General features: G+C 34.1%; 2 protein-coding genes across 2 annotated transcripts; both read left to right on the top strand.

Moving 5' to 3' along the window:
• Window positions 1-10492: 10492 nt before the first annotated feature.
• Window positions 10493-13494, top strand: LOC149375702 (uncharacterized). Its single transcript, XM_089598039.1, has 4 exons — window positions 10493-10501; window positions 10548-11746; window positions 11906-12174; window positions 12470-13494. The coding sequence occupies exons 1-4, from the start codon at window positions 10493-10495 to the stop codon at window positions 13492-13494; spliced, it is 2502 nt and encodes an 833-aa protein (XP_089454165.1).
• A 573-nt stretch (window positions 13495-14067) lies between these two features.
• On the top strand, window positions 14068-15404 carry LOC149375703 (uncharacterized). Its single transcript, XM_089598040.1, has 4 exons — window positions 14068-14148; window positions 14248-14455; window positions 14743-15060; window positions 15160-15404. The coding sequence occupies exons 1-4, from the start codon at window positions 14068-14070 to the stop codon at window positions 15402-15404; spliced, it is 852 nt and encodes a 283-aa protein (XP_089454166.1).
• The last annotated feature ends 1384 nt before the right edge of the window (window positions 15405-16788 follow it).

Consider the following 16788-nt stretch of genomic DNA (forward strand, 5'->3'; position numbering starts at 1 on the left):
CCATAGCAATCTGCAATCTGACGCGTCAGAAGAAATAAATTAATTTTAGGAATTCAATTTCACAAAAGTCGCAATATTGCGGTGCATTCATTTTTATAAAAAAAAAAAATTTACCAGTCTGATAATTGTTTACTTGATTATTAAGTTCGTTTTGATATAGTTATTTTCATAAAATCTCAGGGTCAATCGAAATAGTTATAGCATACCTGACGAACCATGAGTATGTGTATTATTTGTTATATTATGCATAAAAAAGGTTACCATTCTGTTTTAATTATATAAGATCGACTTATCCGTTGATACTTTTAGTTCAGAATACTAATGTACAGAATTGTTTATTTATTAATTCCGCTATTAGTAATTAACAATAACTATAAATGTTGTAGAATGGCAGTCCATAACTGTGTTTTAGGTATAACGACATTTAACAGACACTATTTTGGATTTTACGTCAATAAGAATCATATAGAACGACGCCTATTTAATTTTGATTCCATTGATATAATAATAATTTGTTGTAGAGTTTTTGCTGTAAAATGCGATAAGAAATGTTTATCGTTTACTTTGACGTTATTATTCCACTTAAAATGCGAAGATTGCACTATTGCGGTTATTGTTTGCATCTAAATTGTTTCACCTTTAGAAAAACTAATGTTTGCCGAAAATAAAACGCCATGGACCGATGAAACCTTTAAATAATTTTTGTGCTTCTAACATAGTTTTTTTTATTTTTTTGTTCTGATTAAGAAGTTTTCGTGATAAAAAAATAAGAAAGTTTTTATCATTAGGATCGCATAATTTTTTGTACATAACCCTTTCACTTTACTTTACTTACTTATTGGTTTAAAGTATTTAATTTTTAAATAAAATAAAAGTTTATGGCCCCTCTGCTACCATATCAGTCTGCAATCTGAAAGTGTCGAAGAAAAAATAATTTTAGGAATTTAATTTCATAAAAGTCGCAATATTGCGGTGCATTAATTATTATTAAAAAAAAATATACCAGTTTAATGATTGTTTACTTGATTATACGGTTGGTTTAAAGATAGTTATTCTTATAAATTTTCATGTTTAATCGAAATAGTTATAGCTCACCCGACGGACCATAAGCATGTGTATAACATGTTTTAATAATCATAAAAAAGGTTGTCAATCTATTTTGATTGTATAAGATATACTTATCCGTTGATACTATTAGTGCAAAATAGTTGAGTACAGAGTTGTTAATTCATTAATTCCGCTATTGTGTATTTTTAATAACTATAAAGGTTGCAAAGTTGCGGTCCGTAACTGTGTTTTAGGTATGACGACATTTAAATGACACTATTTTGGTATTGACGTCAATGAGAGTCATATAGCACGACACCTATATGATTTTGATTCCATTAATAAAATAATAATTGGTTGTAGAATTTTTGCTGGAAAATGCAGTAAAAAAATGTTAATTGTTTACTTTGACTTTATTACTTTACTAAAAATGCGAAGGTTGCACAATTGCGGTTGTTGTTTGTATCTAAATTGTTTCACCTTTAAAAAAACTACCGTTCGACAAAAATAAAACGTTATAGCCCAAAAAAACTGTAAATAATTCTCTCTGTTCATGACATGGTTTTTTCTAATTTTTTTCTTCTGATTAAGAAGTTTTTGTGATAATGAGATAAAAAAGTTTTCATCATTGATATTGTATAATTTTTTGTACAAAACTGTTTTACTTTACTTTACCTACCTATTGGTTTAAAGTGTTTTATTAAGAAATAAAATATACGTGTACGGCACCTCTGCTGCCGTATCAGTCTGCAATTTAAAAGTATAACTTCCATTTGACGAAAATAATAGTTATAGCATAATTAAGACTGTTTAAATTTTTCTCTTTTTATAACTTGGATTTTCCTAATTATTTTTGTTCTGTGAAACAAGTTTTCGTGATAATAAGACAAAAAAGTTTTCATCATTTATATCGTGTAATTTTTTGTTCATAATCAGTTTATTTTACTTTACCCACTTATTGGTTTAAAGTGCTTTATTTGAAAGTTAAAAATAAGTGTACGGCACCGTTGCTGCCGTATCAGACTGCAATCTTAACGTGTCAGAAGAAATGAATTAATTCTAGGACTTTAATTCCATAAAAGTCGCAATATTGCAGTGCATTTATTTTTATTTCAAAAAAATTTACAAGTTTAATAATCGTTTTGTTTATTATAAAGTTGGTTTAAAAATTGTTATTCTAATGAAATCTCATGATCAATGAAAATAAATATAGCATACCTGACAGACCATAAAGTATGTTTGGTACATGTTTTAATTTGCATAAAAAAACGTAATCATTTTATTTTTGATGTATAGGATATACTTATACGTTGATACTTTTAGTGCAAAATACTAATGTAAGGATTTTATTATTTATCAATTCTTCTATTGGTTTTCAACAATAACTATGAAGGTTGTGAAATTTTGGCCCATAACTGTGTTTTAGGTCTGACGACATTTAATAGACACTATTTCGGTATTTACGTCAATAAGAGTCATATAGCACGAAATTTATATGATTTTGATTCCATTAGTATAATAAGTTGTTGTAGAATTTTTGGTAAGAAATGCGATAAAAAAATGTTTATTGTTCATTTTGACGTCATTCTTTCACTAAAAATGCGAAGGTTGCACGATTGTGGTTGTTGTTCGTATCTAAATTGTTTCACCTTAAAAAAACTACCATTTGACAAAAATAAAATGTTATAGCTCGATTGAAACTGTAAATATATTTCTCTGTTCATAACATCGTTTTTTCTAATTTTTTTTGTTCTGTGTAACAATTTTTTGTGACAATAAGATAAAAAAGTTTTTATCAATAATATCGTATAATTTTTTGTACATAACCAGTTTACTTTAATTTACCTTCTTATTTATTTAAAGTGTTATATTCGAAAATGAAATATAAGTTTACGTTCTTGTTGCTGCCGTATCAGTCTGCAATCTTAACGTGTCAAAAAAAATACATCAAATTTAGGACTTTAATTTTATAAAAGTCGCAATTTTGTGGTGCATTTATGTTCATTAAAAAAAAAATTTACCTGTCTGATAATTGTTTTCTTGATTATAAAGTTTGTTTAAAGATAGTTATTCTTATAAAATTTTATGTTCAATCGAAATAGTTATAGCATACCTGATGGACCATGAGTATGTGTATTACTTGTTTTAATATGCATAAAAAACGTTGACGTCATTAAATTTTGATTGTATAAGATATGCATATCCGTTGATACTTTTAGTGCAAAATATCAATGGACAAAGTTGTTTATTTATCAATTATGCGATTGTTTCGTATAAGTTATGTTCAAAGATAGTCATTCAAATAAAATCTTGTGCTTAATCGAAATAGTTACAGCATAAGTTACAGACCATGAGTAAGTCTATTAAATGTTTAAATTTGCATTAAAAAGACTTTTACTTCATTTTGATTGTATAATGTTTAGTTATTCGTTGATAGTCTATATGCAAAATACTGATGTAAATAGTTTTTAATTATTAATTTCGCAACTGTTTCTAAACAAAATTTATAGTGGTTGCGAAATTGTTCTCCATGACTGTGTTTTAGGCATGAACACCTTTCATAGACACTATTTTAGCGTTAACATTCAAGGAAATTCTATAGCATAAGAATTATATGATTTTTATTCTATTAATAATATAGTAATTTGTTGTAGAATTTTTGCTAAAAAATACGATAAAAAAATGTTGATCGTTTATTTTGACGTTATTATGTCTCTAAAATCGCAAAGGTTGCACGATTGCGGTCGTATTTGTTATCTTATTTGTTACATTTTTTAGACAAAAAATTATAAATTATGTCAAAAAAATAATATATTATGTTAAGTCATATAATGCTTTAAATACTCAAAAATACACATTTTTAGTAAAATGATTTTACGATAATTTTTGTTGAGTGATTAAAATTTTTATCAGTGCAGACAGTTGAGAAGTACTTATGTATATCCATATAGAAGCTTAACGACACATGAGTACGGGCACACTTGAACGATTTTGTTGGTCGTGCAAGATATGTTACACATGCGTGACTTTTGGTCAACTACCTTAATTTTACGCTGTTGGTTTAACCATAACTTCTGTTTTAAGACAATGCAAAGTCTTGATATATTATATGAACGTTTGAACCTGCACTACTTTTTAAGAATGTTCTTGTTATCCCGTGATCAATAATAAACTTAATTAAACATCTGTCCATATTTCCGATATACTTTCGTACACCGATCGCCACCGATTGGGCTAAAACTTGGTGTACTTGTGTTTTCCAGTACGCTAATTACGAATTTGATGACCCCGTTGACCGGAAATGACCATGACGTCAGTAATTCAGTAGTTATTCGTCAGTTATTCAGTATTCGGGTTAACAACTTCCTTCAATTCAAAATACCTGAGTTTGTTCGAAAATTCAGATGATTTAGTTCTCCATCGTTCATAGAGCTTATTTTACTACATGATTAAAAGTGAGAATAAAGTTATGACTTCCCTTTTTTTGAAGTAAAACTCTTTTAACGATGAGTGAAAATAATTGTACTGTACGTAAAAGTAGATCGAAAATTTTATTACTGCACATCAGCATAAAAAACTATTACGAAGAAGCAGCATTAGAATATGTAGTAGAACAAAAGAACTTACCACCCAAATTTAAGGTCAGGCCTCGAGAATTATGGAAAAAATTGTCATTATCACTGATATTAAAGGGGTTAATTATATTAAAATTTAATTGTATTTTTTAAACTAAACAACCGCATTCCATATACATCTACTTTCTTACACTATCAGTAAGAGTCTGTTTTAGTATATAATAGTTAATTTCCATAGTGCATTAATCAAACATAGAATTTTCTGTAAGTCACATATTATTATTATTTTTATTCGTTTTTTAAGCAATTGTTTCACATTTATACTCCATATTTAGGGATTTTGAAACTCAGAAAGGCACTTTTAAAATAAGCAAGATATATCTACGTAGAAAAACCAAATTAATTTATCAGAACAATAACTAGTTATTGAATCACTAAGTTATAAATAGAAATGTTTACAATACACCATAGAGAAGAAAGCAATTATTTATTTTTATCTAAAATTTCACTGAGGTTTTGCATTTATATTTAACTTCGTTATCTATCTTCGTATTCTATCTTCGCTAAAAGTCTGATAACGGAAGTTTTATTGCAAAGATCGTTCAGTGAAAGTGTCTCCGATAAAAATAAATCTAAGAAGCTGATATGGATTCGTTATACTTCCGAACAAGAAAGTTGATAACAGAAATTCATCAAGCAGGGTATAGATACTATCTTCAAAATTATGGAATTGCAGTGAAAGCAGCAAAATTAAAACCATTGAGAGAGGATGACATTCCTTGTCCAAATTGTTCTTGTTTCTATGCAAAAAAAACCTTGTGAAAACACAAAAAAACTTGTAAAAAATTCGACATCTAATCTTAGAACATATTATGATAGTGTTTTTAAGGAGAAACAGTATCTAAAACATTATTGTAATGGGGTAATTTTTCTTTATTCTCTTTAGTTACATTGGTTCTTTGGATTTATCTCATATCCTTTTCAGGTTGCATATAACAGCATAAAAATATTGCATTGTATTCTACGTATACCTCTGAAGTATAATAATTTTTATGGTAATCACAATAGAACACCTGATTTTATTAAAATGTTTGCCACAAAAACTTATATAAAAATCTTACAGCCAACAAATAATAAAATGCACATTACAGCTATCTATGAAATACGATACTGAAATTTTTTGTGAATCAGCTTTACGTGAAATTATTTTGTTTCTCAGATTGCTGTTAGCAAAATGCACATTACAGCTATCTATGAAATACGATATTGAAATTTTTTGTAAATCAGCTTTACGTGAAATTATTTTGTTTCTCAGATAGCTGTTAGCTCATATGTCATTATAAGATAGTTTCGCAGAAAAATTTTGACTAATAGATGTACTAAAGGCATTCAAGATGGTGTCAGATGTTTCCACGCCTTTAAGATATGTACGGACTGCTTGAATAACGGCTTTATTTTAACTATTTCAGTATCCTTGAGCGTGTAGAAGTAGATAATGTTACACGCTATCGGCTATTTGTATCATGAAGCAATTTAAAACAGCGTCTCCTAAGATGAGTTACTGGATTGATTGAAATGCACTGAAAGATATGTCAATTATTATTTGAAATTTTTAAATGAACTATTTAGTATTTGTAAAGCCCATATTAGATAGGGTAAAAAATAGGTAAAAAAGAATACTTCTTTTTATTCACACAGCCATCTCTTTTTATAAACTTAAAGAATATTTATTTTTAAATGACATGATAAAAAAATTTGTATTCAAGGGTTAAAACTATACAATCACTTATTTGTGATTTTAAGTGGCTGGCGTAGTCTGTAAGATTTACTATTTAATTGTTGATTCAGCGATCTCAATTCATCCTTGTGCGTTTCAGCTAGTCTATCAACTCTACTAATATGCTGTTATGTGACGATCTGCCAATGTGCTTACCAGAGATAGTTAACGTTTTCTACTTTATCAAGATAGTTATTTTATGTAACATTATATGTGTGTATGAACTTTTTCAATAATCTTTTTTCGAAATTAAAAAAAAAAAAAAACATTTAATTCCACAATTTAACATTAACTCTTATATCTACTAGTTCTGATATTATATTAAATTCACTATTACTTAAATCAAAACTTTTTGGAATCACTTCTCCTAGATTAAAATAAGTTTATAAAAAACAAGCTGTCTGACAACTTTTTGTTTGGCATGCATTTGTGCCAAAACATTTAACTTTTGTAAATTAAATTAAGAAGCTGTAAATTGGTAGAATAAAAAACTTATTAGGTCAGAGTAAAATATATTTAGTCGATCTCTGGTTGATGAAAATATTTGCACCAATAATTTTCTCTTACAACTAAAAGAAAAAAAAAAAGATACACATTTCCAAATATACAAGAAATAAATAGAGGTTACATTGAAGAAAATTAATTGTAAATTGGAAAAAAATTTAATAATTCACACCTTTCTAAGCCAACATAATTAAAATAATTTTATTGATAAATAGAAAACTAATTATCTTTAGAATGCCAAACAGTGAGTGTGCACAGATGTATTTAAGGATCCTATCAGACTAACCTGTCAATTGTTATGTTTAACATGTAAAATAATTATATGTTGAAGAGAGAAGATATTCGACTCTTATTTCTTGATAGGTGATAATGGTCGTGCAGCCTTGTATGCTTCCTTCAGAGTACGTATGAGTGCTTGTCACCATATATAGCCTTGTATGAACTGCAAACTTAATTAATTGTTTTTTGTAGTTTTGATACATTTTTGACACTTGAAGTATTGATATTCAATAAAAAAATGTATAAATAAATAATGTAACAAAAATTGTTTTTTGTTTAATACAAATTCTTAACACTGAAAATCCATATTTTAAGTATCAAAAATAGATTGAATCTACAAAAAACTATTAACAAAGTTTGCAGCCCATACAAGGCTATGTAATCGTGTTATCCAGCATCGCCTCCTTCTTACCGTGCAATTTGTGCTGTTTAGGATTACTGCACATAGCGAATACATTTATAATATTATTTTGAATGACTTTCATGTTAATATAATATATAACATAATAAAAATTACGTGCCATTCGAAATAAAAATACAACATTTCCAAATCATGACATAATTAAAAATTGTGATAACAATTTATATCCTATCGATAAAATCCGGTCACTAATCAGAAATACTACTTCGAACATAATACGTAACAAATGGATCGCATTACTAGTACCCATGAGTGTCAATAACTGTTCATGCCGTGAGTATTACGCCAACCTTAAGGGGAAAATAGAGTTTAAATATTATTTATATTTATAATGTTTGTATTATCCTACGTTACCATGTGTATGTATGGACGTATATATTTATAATTAACATTGAATCTTTTAGTCAGTACCCACGGTTGTCTATGACTGATCGTGCCATGATTTTCATGCCAGTGTTGAGGGGATTGTGAAGCTCCATTTGAAAGCGTACCTAATTAAACCTTAATTTTATTTATTAGTCTTCCAAAAATGTAAATACAAAATAGTGTCATGTATGATTCAAAAAATATTGAATAGTATTAACAATAATGAAGCTAAAATGTTATCGTGTAGAGTTATTAACAAAGATTAAAAAAAAAATACTTTATGAAATACGTGCTGCAGCGTAAATTAGTGAAGGGGTGTATTACCACTAATGTCAGATTCAATTAAAATTATTTTATATTTCTTATAAAATTAAATAAGTAATAGAAACATTAATAAATAAGAGTTTAGTAAGTAACGAAATTATTAGAATTTTTGGTGTGATTACAGATTTTCGCATTGGTTAAGTTTTGTTAACAGAAGACTGCATAACAAGATAGCAAATATCACATTTGTTTATGATTGAATGTGCTATAAATTATCATACCAACGTTGAGGAATAAGAAAAGCAATCCATACACAAATATATATTTATAGATAGGTACTGATGCGGACAATATTCGAATTAAAAGGGGACTTATGTGGACTTTTAAGAAGTTATGAAGACGTCCCTATAACTTTTTCAAATTCTTTAAAGAGCAGAGATAGTTATGAGGACTGTCTGCATAAGTCATGATAGAGACAGAAAGGTTATTGTGTGGACCAGGCATTATACGTCATTTAACTCTTACAAAAATAATCGGATATATTTAAAATATACGTAAATATTTATAAGTAAATAAAAAATTTGCAGATATTTATATATTATATATATTTAAATTCGTTTGTATTGTAAATCACTTAATAAGATAAGGCTTAGTTGATACTGAAGTTTATTGTAAATATTAAAGGTTACCTTAAAGATTTGACGTAATTATTAGGTGTTTTTAATAAAAGTACTACGTTTTTTACTGTATCATTTTATATTATTTAAATTTGTGACGTTGTTCTGCAGAAGTCTTAGTTATTGTGAGAACACCTTATTAAAAGTTCTTAGCCACTTGTAAAATATATAAGTTATATCTTATAAAAGGAGTAGTGACCAATATATCATTAGCAGTACAGTGATACGTTTCCACCGCAAAAACAAATGTTTTCCAAGCATGTACATTAAAATGGGACTTTTAAATCATACTTTAAGTTTCTGACAAATTGAAGTTGTATTTCATATTTTACTTTATATAAATATTGTTTGAAAATATACATTTCCTTGTAAACATAGTCATAATCATTTGATAGTTAAACATTCTTCTAAATATATTACCGTAAATGTTTATAGTAAAGTAAAACTACTTTTTCTAAAAGCAAAAATTTTATTTACAGTATTTGTATGCGTGACATTTTATTCTGTCTGCTAGAAATAAATAACCACTTTTTATCCAATCTTATAAATTTCCTGTATCTTGCTAACCATTTCCTTGAATTAAGTACTAGACTTAATTTTAATATTTGATTGAACTTTATCTTGTAAACATTTATACATTCAATAACTGTACCAGTCCTTACATAAAATATTATATTGGCATTAAAGAGTATGTATTGACAACAAATTCTAGATAAAAAAGTTTTTTTCCTAATAGGTCATGAAATAAAAAAAACCGATTGTTTTGTAAAATAAATTTATTCAAAAAATTGTTTAAGAATTGCTAAGAGTTTTGTATTTATTGACTCTTATGATATATCTCTTAAGATGTTTCGTAGTTATAAAACAAAAATTTAAACAACGTTCAGTATTACCTCTTAATTCTAATGGACTTATAGCCTTAGGCTGTGTTCGCAATTGCCCGTCAGTTTCTTAATGGTTTTTTACCGTCAACATAAATATCACTTAAAATATAAAAGTCATAATTATGTTGACGGTAAGAAGCCATTAAGAAGCCGACGGGCAATCACGAACACAACCTTATTATTTGGAGTGGTCAAGACTACTCACTGATTTAAAGTTTATTGATTAGTAACTCTCTAAGAAATAGATTTTTCAATCAATATATATCGGATAGTGTTAACATTATTAAAAAAATTTACTAGTTATAGACATACACACATAAAAAATATAGACTGCTTGTTGTTCACATAGTGAGCTTTAAGAGAGTAAGCACATAGAGATATTATAAATCTATATATTTATAGAGATATTATAAATATATAGATTTATAATATCCCTATGAGTGAGCAGCAGAACGCGGAACAGTAGCTGATTGGCTGTCACGACTCATAAGATTAACACAGGATTTAACTTGCTGTTCGTGGCAAATTTTATATATAGATATATACGCTTTGCAGTTTTTGCACCGTAAGGCAACAGTTTTGCAGCTCACTACCTTGAATCTCCTTACAGTTGTTACGTGCGGTGCTGAGTGCTGAAGCAAGCGTAAAAAGAGACAGCTTCGAACATTGTACTTATGTCCATCTCTAGCGCATTGCAAATGATAGAGGTCAGTCAACTTGTTTGACTGAAGCGCTTGATCGTTATGTTTACAGAGAGCGCGCATAATTGGCCTGAGCCAGTTCGGCAAAGCTGCTAAGGAGGCGACTGCGAAGTGCAGTCACGCTGAGGCCATGCAGCTCAGAGAGGACTGCGTCGCACTCCATGAGGAGTTTAAGCGTAAGCATGCTCTCATTGAAAATGCGAGCCCGGCGGTGTTGCTTAGAAATGAGTATTTCAGTCAGAGTGCGTCGGGAGCCGCGCAGCAGGCATACTCGAGGTCAATAAGATTCATAACCCGGCTGCTCGCTGCCCATCCGGATCCACAGGCAAGCTCATCAGCGGCAGCAACTACTGTCAGTCACACTCAACGAGGCAAGCTCCCGGAGATTAAGCTTCCGCAGTTCTCTGGCAACTACACAGAATGGGTGAGTTTCCGAGATCTTTTCTCAAGTATTATAGAAGACAAGAGGCTCACTGATTTGGAGCGCCTTTACTACCTGCGAGCGTCGCTCTCGGGCCAGCTGGCAAAGCTTACCGAGGGACTCCCTCTCACTGCTGAATCCTTCAAGATCGCTTGGGATGCTCTGCTCAAGAGATATGAGAATAAGTGGTTTGTGCTCGCACAGCTGCTGCAGGCCAAGAGACGCATTTTACCGATGCGTGTTGGCAGCGTTGGGTCACTGATGGATTTGGCAACGAAGAGTCGAAAGCTTCGCAGGCTTATTTCTGGCCTTGGCTCTGCTCAAGAGGTGCTGGATGCCTTGTTCGTGGATGAGCTGCTCCGAGCGTTGGATCGACTCACCAAAGAGGCGTGGGAAACATCGACACCTGCAAGAGCCGACTTCCCGGCATGCGAAGCCTTAGAGGAGTTTTTGATCGAGCGGGCCCAAGCCTTGGAGATGGTTGATGCTCAGTCAACCAAGAGACAAGATAACTCATCCACATCGAGTAAGACTCAATCCAATCCGAGCAAAGCTCAGCACGCTCATACAGGTCAAACTTATCCGCTCGGCAACACTCAACCGGGCAGCAACGCTCAGCAGATTCGGGTTGGAAATTCGGCTCGGTCGCAGGATGATAGACCGGCTCCTCCAGTGTTCCCGTGCACGTACTGCAACCAGCAACACTTTATTGCTCGTTGTTTGGAATTCGCGGCCCTCTCCATTGACCAACGATACCGGTTCGTAGATGACAAGCCTTTGTGCTTCAACTGTTTGGGCCGTCATGCTGCTGCTAAGTGTATGAACAACCTGTGAGGTGCCAAACCTGTGGTAAGGCTCACCATACCATGATTCACGGCGCTCAATTGTTGCAAACCGATCAGCAGGTTGGCGTCTCAGCCGACTCAACATCAAGAATAGGAAATCAGTGCAGTCATCAGACACACTCATCGTCGAAACTCCACATCTAGTAATACTCATCCCAGAGTCAACGTCAAATCAAACTCAACAAGGATCACATCGTCCAACCAAACATCTAGTCACTTATCTATCTTGTTGCCAGCAGCAGTAGCCCAGGTACGTGCTCCAGCTGCACATCATCATCTCAGGCTTCTGATCGATCAAGGTTCAGAATTATCATATATTTTGGAAGATGCTGTGAAGCGTCTGCAGCTGACGCGCACGAAGTCCGACATCTGTATCCTGGGTATTAGAGGCAACGCAGTCAGTAAAGCACTTGGTAAAGTAGAACTCAGATTGTTTTCATTATATTCTGACTCCAGCGTCGATGTGGTGCTCCACGTCTTGCCTAGAGTAACAGCTTTTTAATGTAACTACCACTTTTTAATGTAAGACAAGATCGTGGCTGCATACGGAGTTTCTGGAGTTAGCTGACCCCCATTTCTATCTGCCACAAGACATAGATTTGCTACTTGGCACTGACTACTATTTAGCTATAATCACCTCAAATCTGCTCAGAGGTTCTTTATCAGAACTTATCGCTCAACGTACACTGTTTGGTGAGATTTTATCAGGTTGCGTTAACCAGCCTGTTACAAAGATTACTCGTCACACTCACCATATCGTTTCAAAAATAGAAGATAAACTTCAGGAATTACTCTTTAACTTCCGGATTCAAGAAGAGGTCCCTTCAAAGTCAAGCTCGCAGCTTACACCAGAGGAACAGGAGTGTGAGGAACACTTCGTGCGAACTCACTCTCGGGATAGCACCGGAAGATACGTGGTGAAACTTCCTCTGAAGCAGCAATCTCCATCTCTGCTGGGCAACTCAGTCAACCGTGCTCGTAAATGCTTCGATCACACGGTTGCCAGGCTCAGAACAGACGACAAGTACGACAAGCTCTATACAGATTTTATGAATGAATATTTGAGTCTTGGCCATATGCGACCGGTGCCTGCAGATGAGCTCAACATCAAGCCTCATTTTTATCTGCCTCATCACATCGTATTAAAGGAAGATGAAGACAACGCCAAAATCAGGGTTGTTTTCAATGAATCAGCCCTCACTTTCTCTGGACTTTTACTCAACAGCATAACTCACACGGGACCTAATCTACTACCCAACATAACAGATATACTCTTCTGGTTACGCACATTCAAATGGACTTTTTCTGCGGACATCTCCAAGATGTATCGTCAGATCAAGGTTCATCGAGACGATTCGGTTTTTCAGCGAATCAACTGGCATAGCAAGACTCACGAGGAAGCTCACTTCCAGCTCACCACAGTGACCTACGGTACGAGGCCTGCTCCATTTCTGGCCACACGCTCACTGCTAGAGCTAGTGAAGAATGAAGGGCACCGTTACCCCCAGGTGACCCGGATTCTCACCAAGTTAAACGAGCAGGCCCTCCAACTCAAGGAGCTGTGCATGGTGAGCGGATTGCCCCTGGCTAAGTGGCACTCAAACTCGCCAGAATTGAGTTACTCAAACTCCAGTGAAGAATCAGAACTCTCTTTCGATGACTCTGATGCTAAAGTACTCGGAATAGTTTGGAAGCCCCTTTCAGACAATCTCACCTTTCAGTGCACACTCTAGCCTCTCAGTCAAACTCCAACGAAGAGAACAATTCTTTTAGAAATATCTCAAATCTTCGATCCTCTTGGAATAGTTGCTCCAGTGATTGTTGCAGCTAAACTCATCATTTAGGAATTGTGGCTACTCAAAATTACATGGGATACACCAATACCAGATGCTCTCGCTCAGAGGTGGCTACAAATACGAGTTGATCTAGCCAAACTCTCTGGAGTGACGGATCCTAGATACTTCTAACATAATACGTAACAAATGGATTGCATTACTAGTACCCATAAGTGTCAATAACTGTTCATGCCGTGAGTATTACGCTAACATTAAGGGGAAAATAGAGTTTAAATATTATTTATATTTATTCGTTCGACTCGTAGTTTTTACTCAGGCTCACTCAGTCCAGCTCCACATTGCACAAACTCTATCGTATCACAGCCACCCTCTTGCTTGCTTGTTCCAAGTTCAAAGCCTTACTCACACATTAGAAATCATCCGTAGCTGTCACTGCAGAACTCATCACTCAAGCTAAGCTCTTACTCATCAGATTAATTCAACAGGAAACGTTTTAAGGAGGAAATCAAGATGCTCAAATCAGGTTTTCTCCCAAAGGGCCATGTTTTTCACCGGTTGATGGCATATACTGATGATGCTGGCATACTGCGTGTGAGAGGCAGACTTATGAATGCCAAGCTCAGACCTGATGCAAAACATCTAGCCCTACTTCCTCGTCAAGCTTAATTCACCAGTTGGGTTATCGATCAGGCTCATCGAAAAACTCTACACGGAGGAACTCAGCTCACTCTTAGCAAAACTCGTCAAGAGTTTTGGTTAATCGGTGAAAGGGCCCCCATCCAATCCAGAATCCTCTACTGTGTCAAATGTACCAGGTACCGGGCACAAAGAGCACAACAACTCATGGGACAGTTACCCGAGGCCAGGGTGACTCCCTCCAGACTGTTTGCTCACACAGGTATCGACTACGCAGGTCCGATACATCTCAAATCTTGGCGCGGCAGAGGGTCGAAGACATACAAGGGTTAGATATGTGTGTTCGTGTGTTATCGACCTCTGTTGTGCATCTCGAAGCAGTGACAGATTACTCTACCGAAGGATTCTTGTCAGCGTATTGGCGATTTGTCTCACGTCGGGGACGTCCATTTAAGTTGTATTCTAATTGTGGGACGAACTTCGTTGGTGCACACAGGGCTCTTCAACAGTTATACTCAGAATCAATCAGTCAAAATTTTTATCTATCAGCCATGCTCGCCCAAGATGTAACGTCGTGGCACTTTAACCCTCCAGCTGCTCCTCACATGGGAGGAAAATGGGAGGCAGTAGTGAAGTCGATGAAACACCATCTCCATCGGACTATGGGAGACACTCTTTACACGCTTGAAGAGACCACGACGTTGGTCACTCAAATCAAAGCAATACTTAACTCTAGACCACTAGAACCACTTACCAATGATCCAGAGGATTTAGACACGCTTACTCCAGGACACTTCTTAGTAGGATCAGCACTAAACTTACCACCAGACCCGTGCTTGTTGGATTTACCTCCAGCAAGGCTCACTCGCTGGCAGCTAATCCAAGCTTAAAAACAAAGGTTTTGGAAGCAGTGGTCCACACAGTACTTGCTTAGATTAAACTCAATCTCCAAGTGGCATACTCCAGCTCATGACATCAAGACAGGCTCATTGGTGCTTATAACTAGTGAGACTCTACCACCAGGAAAGTGGCCGCTGGCCAGAGTCGTCGACGTCCACCCAGGCAAGAGTGGCCTGGTTAGAGTGGTGACTCTCAAGACCTCAGTGGGCGCGCTTAGGAGACCAATTCACAAGTTGGTGCCACTGCCGGTCTATGGCTGTTGTCAGCCGTTGACTGACGGCGGGCGGAATGTTGGAAATGAGAGCGACTGACAGTAGGCCCGGCTTTTGTGTACACTGTGTACATTTGTAGTCTCTGTCGGCTCAACGCTCTGTGCATGTGCGCTTGGTCGACTTGGCGCGCTGTAGGTATGTGTGTGCGTATTCACGCGGCAAGCTTCGTATACTGTAAGCGCTAGATTATACTCAGCTTTCGTCGAAGAAAGACTCTTTTTGTTAACGTTGCCAAACTCTAGCATTCAAAGGTGCATATATCACCTTAAATGCTAGTGTAAATCTTCTGATTAACTCTCGCTATACAGTGGACAAAACTTATTTGTGCAGTGCAGTGCACTTAGTGCTTTGTTTAAGTTGCTCATTGCATAATTTGGAGACCAGCTTAAATAGTTAATCTCATCGAACTACCAGTGATTATCAACAGCAAGACTCAGTGAAACTCTTGTGTATTTCCACAGACAGTAATTGTGCATTTTTTAACAGACAGTGGTTTATAGTTAATCAATATTTCAATCAGTTATACTCTATTAGTGCTTGCATTTTCACATTTATTTCGTGTAACTTTTAAACTCTCTTGCGAGCTCAAGGCCAGTGCGTGTTTACATATTGTGTTATTCAACTTGACTCTTTTCTTTCTACATTCTTCACTTTCATATATTTCAATAGTTCGTTGCTTTAAGACTATAGACAGTATTTATTTTCTCCTGTATAATTTTGACCTTTACAATTTTTGTGAATATTAACTGTGTTTTCTTGGCCTTTGAGTGACATTGAAAGTTGTTATTTTTATGCTGTTTAATTTAATTGTGTTTTATTGTGTCTTTTCAATCACCCTATCCGAGCCTAGTGTGTGCTAACGCATACGCCTCGTACAAAAATTTATAACAGAACTTACCAATTTAAGAAAACTTTTTTTTGTTATTTTTTTCACAAGTAAAACATTCGCAGTCTATTTTTTTTATTCCAAAATAATCACAGCTATAAAAAGTAGAGATTCCGTAGCCTGGTTGAATGTCATTTACAGCAGTCAGACTTACTATATTGTTGTCTTTTATCGCATAGACACAGTTACTTTCACAGCCATAATTGACCAAAGTGATAGGTCAAAGCAGAAGCATGTTACGCTTTGAATGTAGACTTGTCAATATAGAATATTTAAACTTGTAATTTTGAAGAATTTGCTCTTCATTAGGAGTTATTTTAATGCAGCTACAACTTATGCAAATAAGAGGAGAATTTTTTGCAAAAAACCGATTGGCAACTACTTAAAAGCCATTTTTTCTATCTAAACTATACCTGTAACATTTTTTAACACTAACACCTGAATAAGGGCTTAAACAATTTAAGTAAAATAAACAGTGCATCTGAAACCATTTCATCCTTGGTATGCTTGATTCATATAATAATCGATTTTCACTTG

This window comes from Copidosoma floridanum, unplaced genomic scaffold, assembly GCF_036245765.1.
Source record: "Copidosoma floridanum isolate Cflo_tuat_1 unplaced genomic scaffold, Cflo_Japanese_pri ptg000004l, whole genome shotgun sequence".
NCBI lineage: Eukaryota > Metazoa > Arthropoda > Insecta > Hymenoptera > Encyrtidae > Copidosoma > Copidosoma floridanum.

Excerpts from the sequence above, each read along its gene's own strand:
- LOC149375702 (XM_089598039.1), top strand. Across the intron at positions 11,747-11,905 it reads GCTAAGTGTATGAACAACCT|TAATACTCATCCCAGAGTCA; the intron begins GTGAGGTGCCAA and ends CTCCACATCTAG. Across the intron at positions 12,175-12,469 it reads CGCAGTCAGTAAAGCACTTG|GTTGCGTTAACCAGCCTGTT; the intron begins GTAAAGTAGAAC and ends AGATTTTATCAG.
- LOC149375703 (XM_089598040.1), top strand. The coding sequence starts at position 14,068 with ATGCTCAAATCAGGTTTTCTCCCAAAGGGCCATGTTTTTCACCGGTTG. Across the intron at positions 14,456-14,742 it reads CAGACTGTTTGCTCACACAG|CCATGCTCGCCCAAGATGTA; the intron begins GTATCGACTACG and ends TTTATCTATCAG. Across the intron at positions 15,061-15,159 it reads ACCTCCAGCAAGGCTCACTC|CTCATGACATCAAGACAGGC; the intron begins GCTGGCAGCTAA and ends GGCATACTCCAG.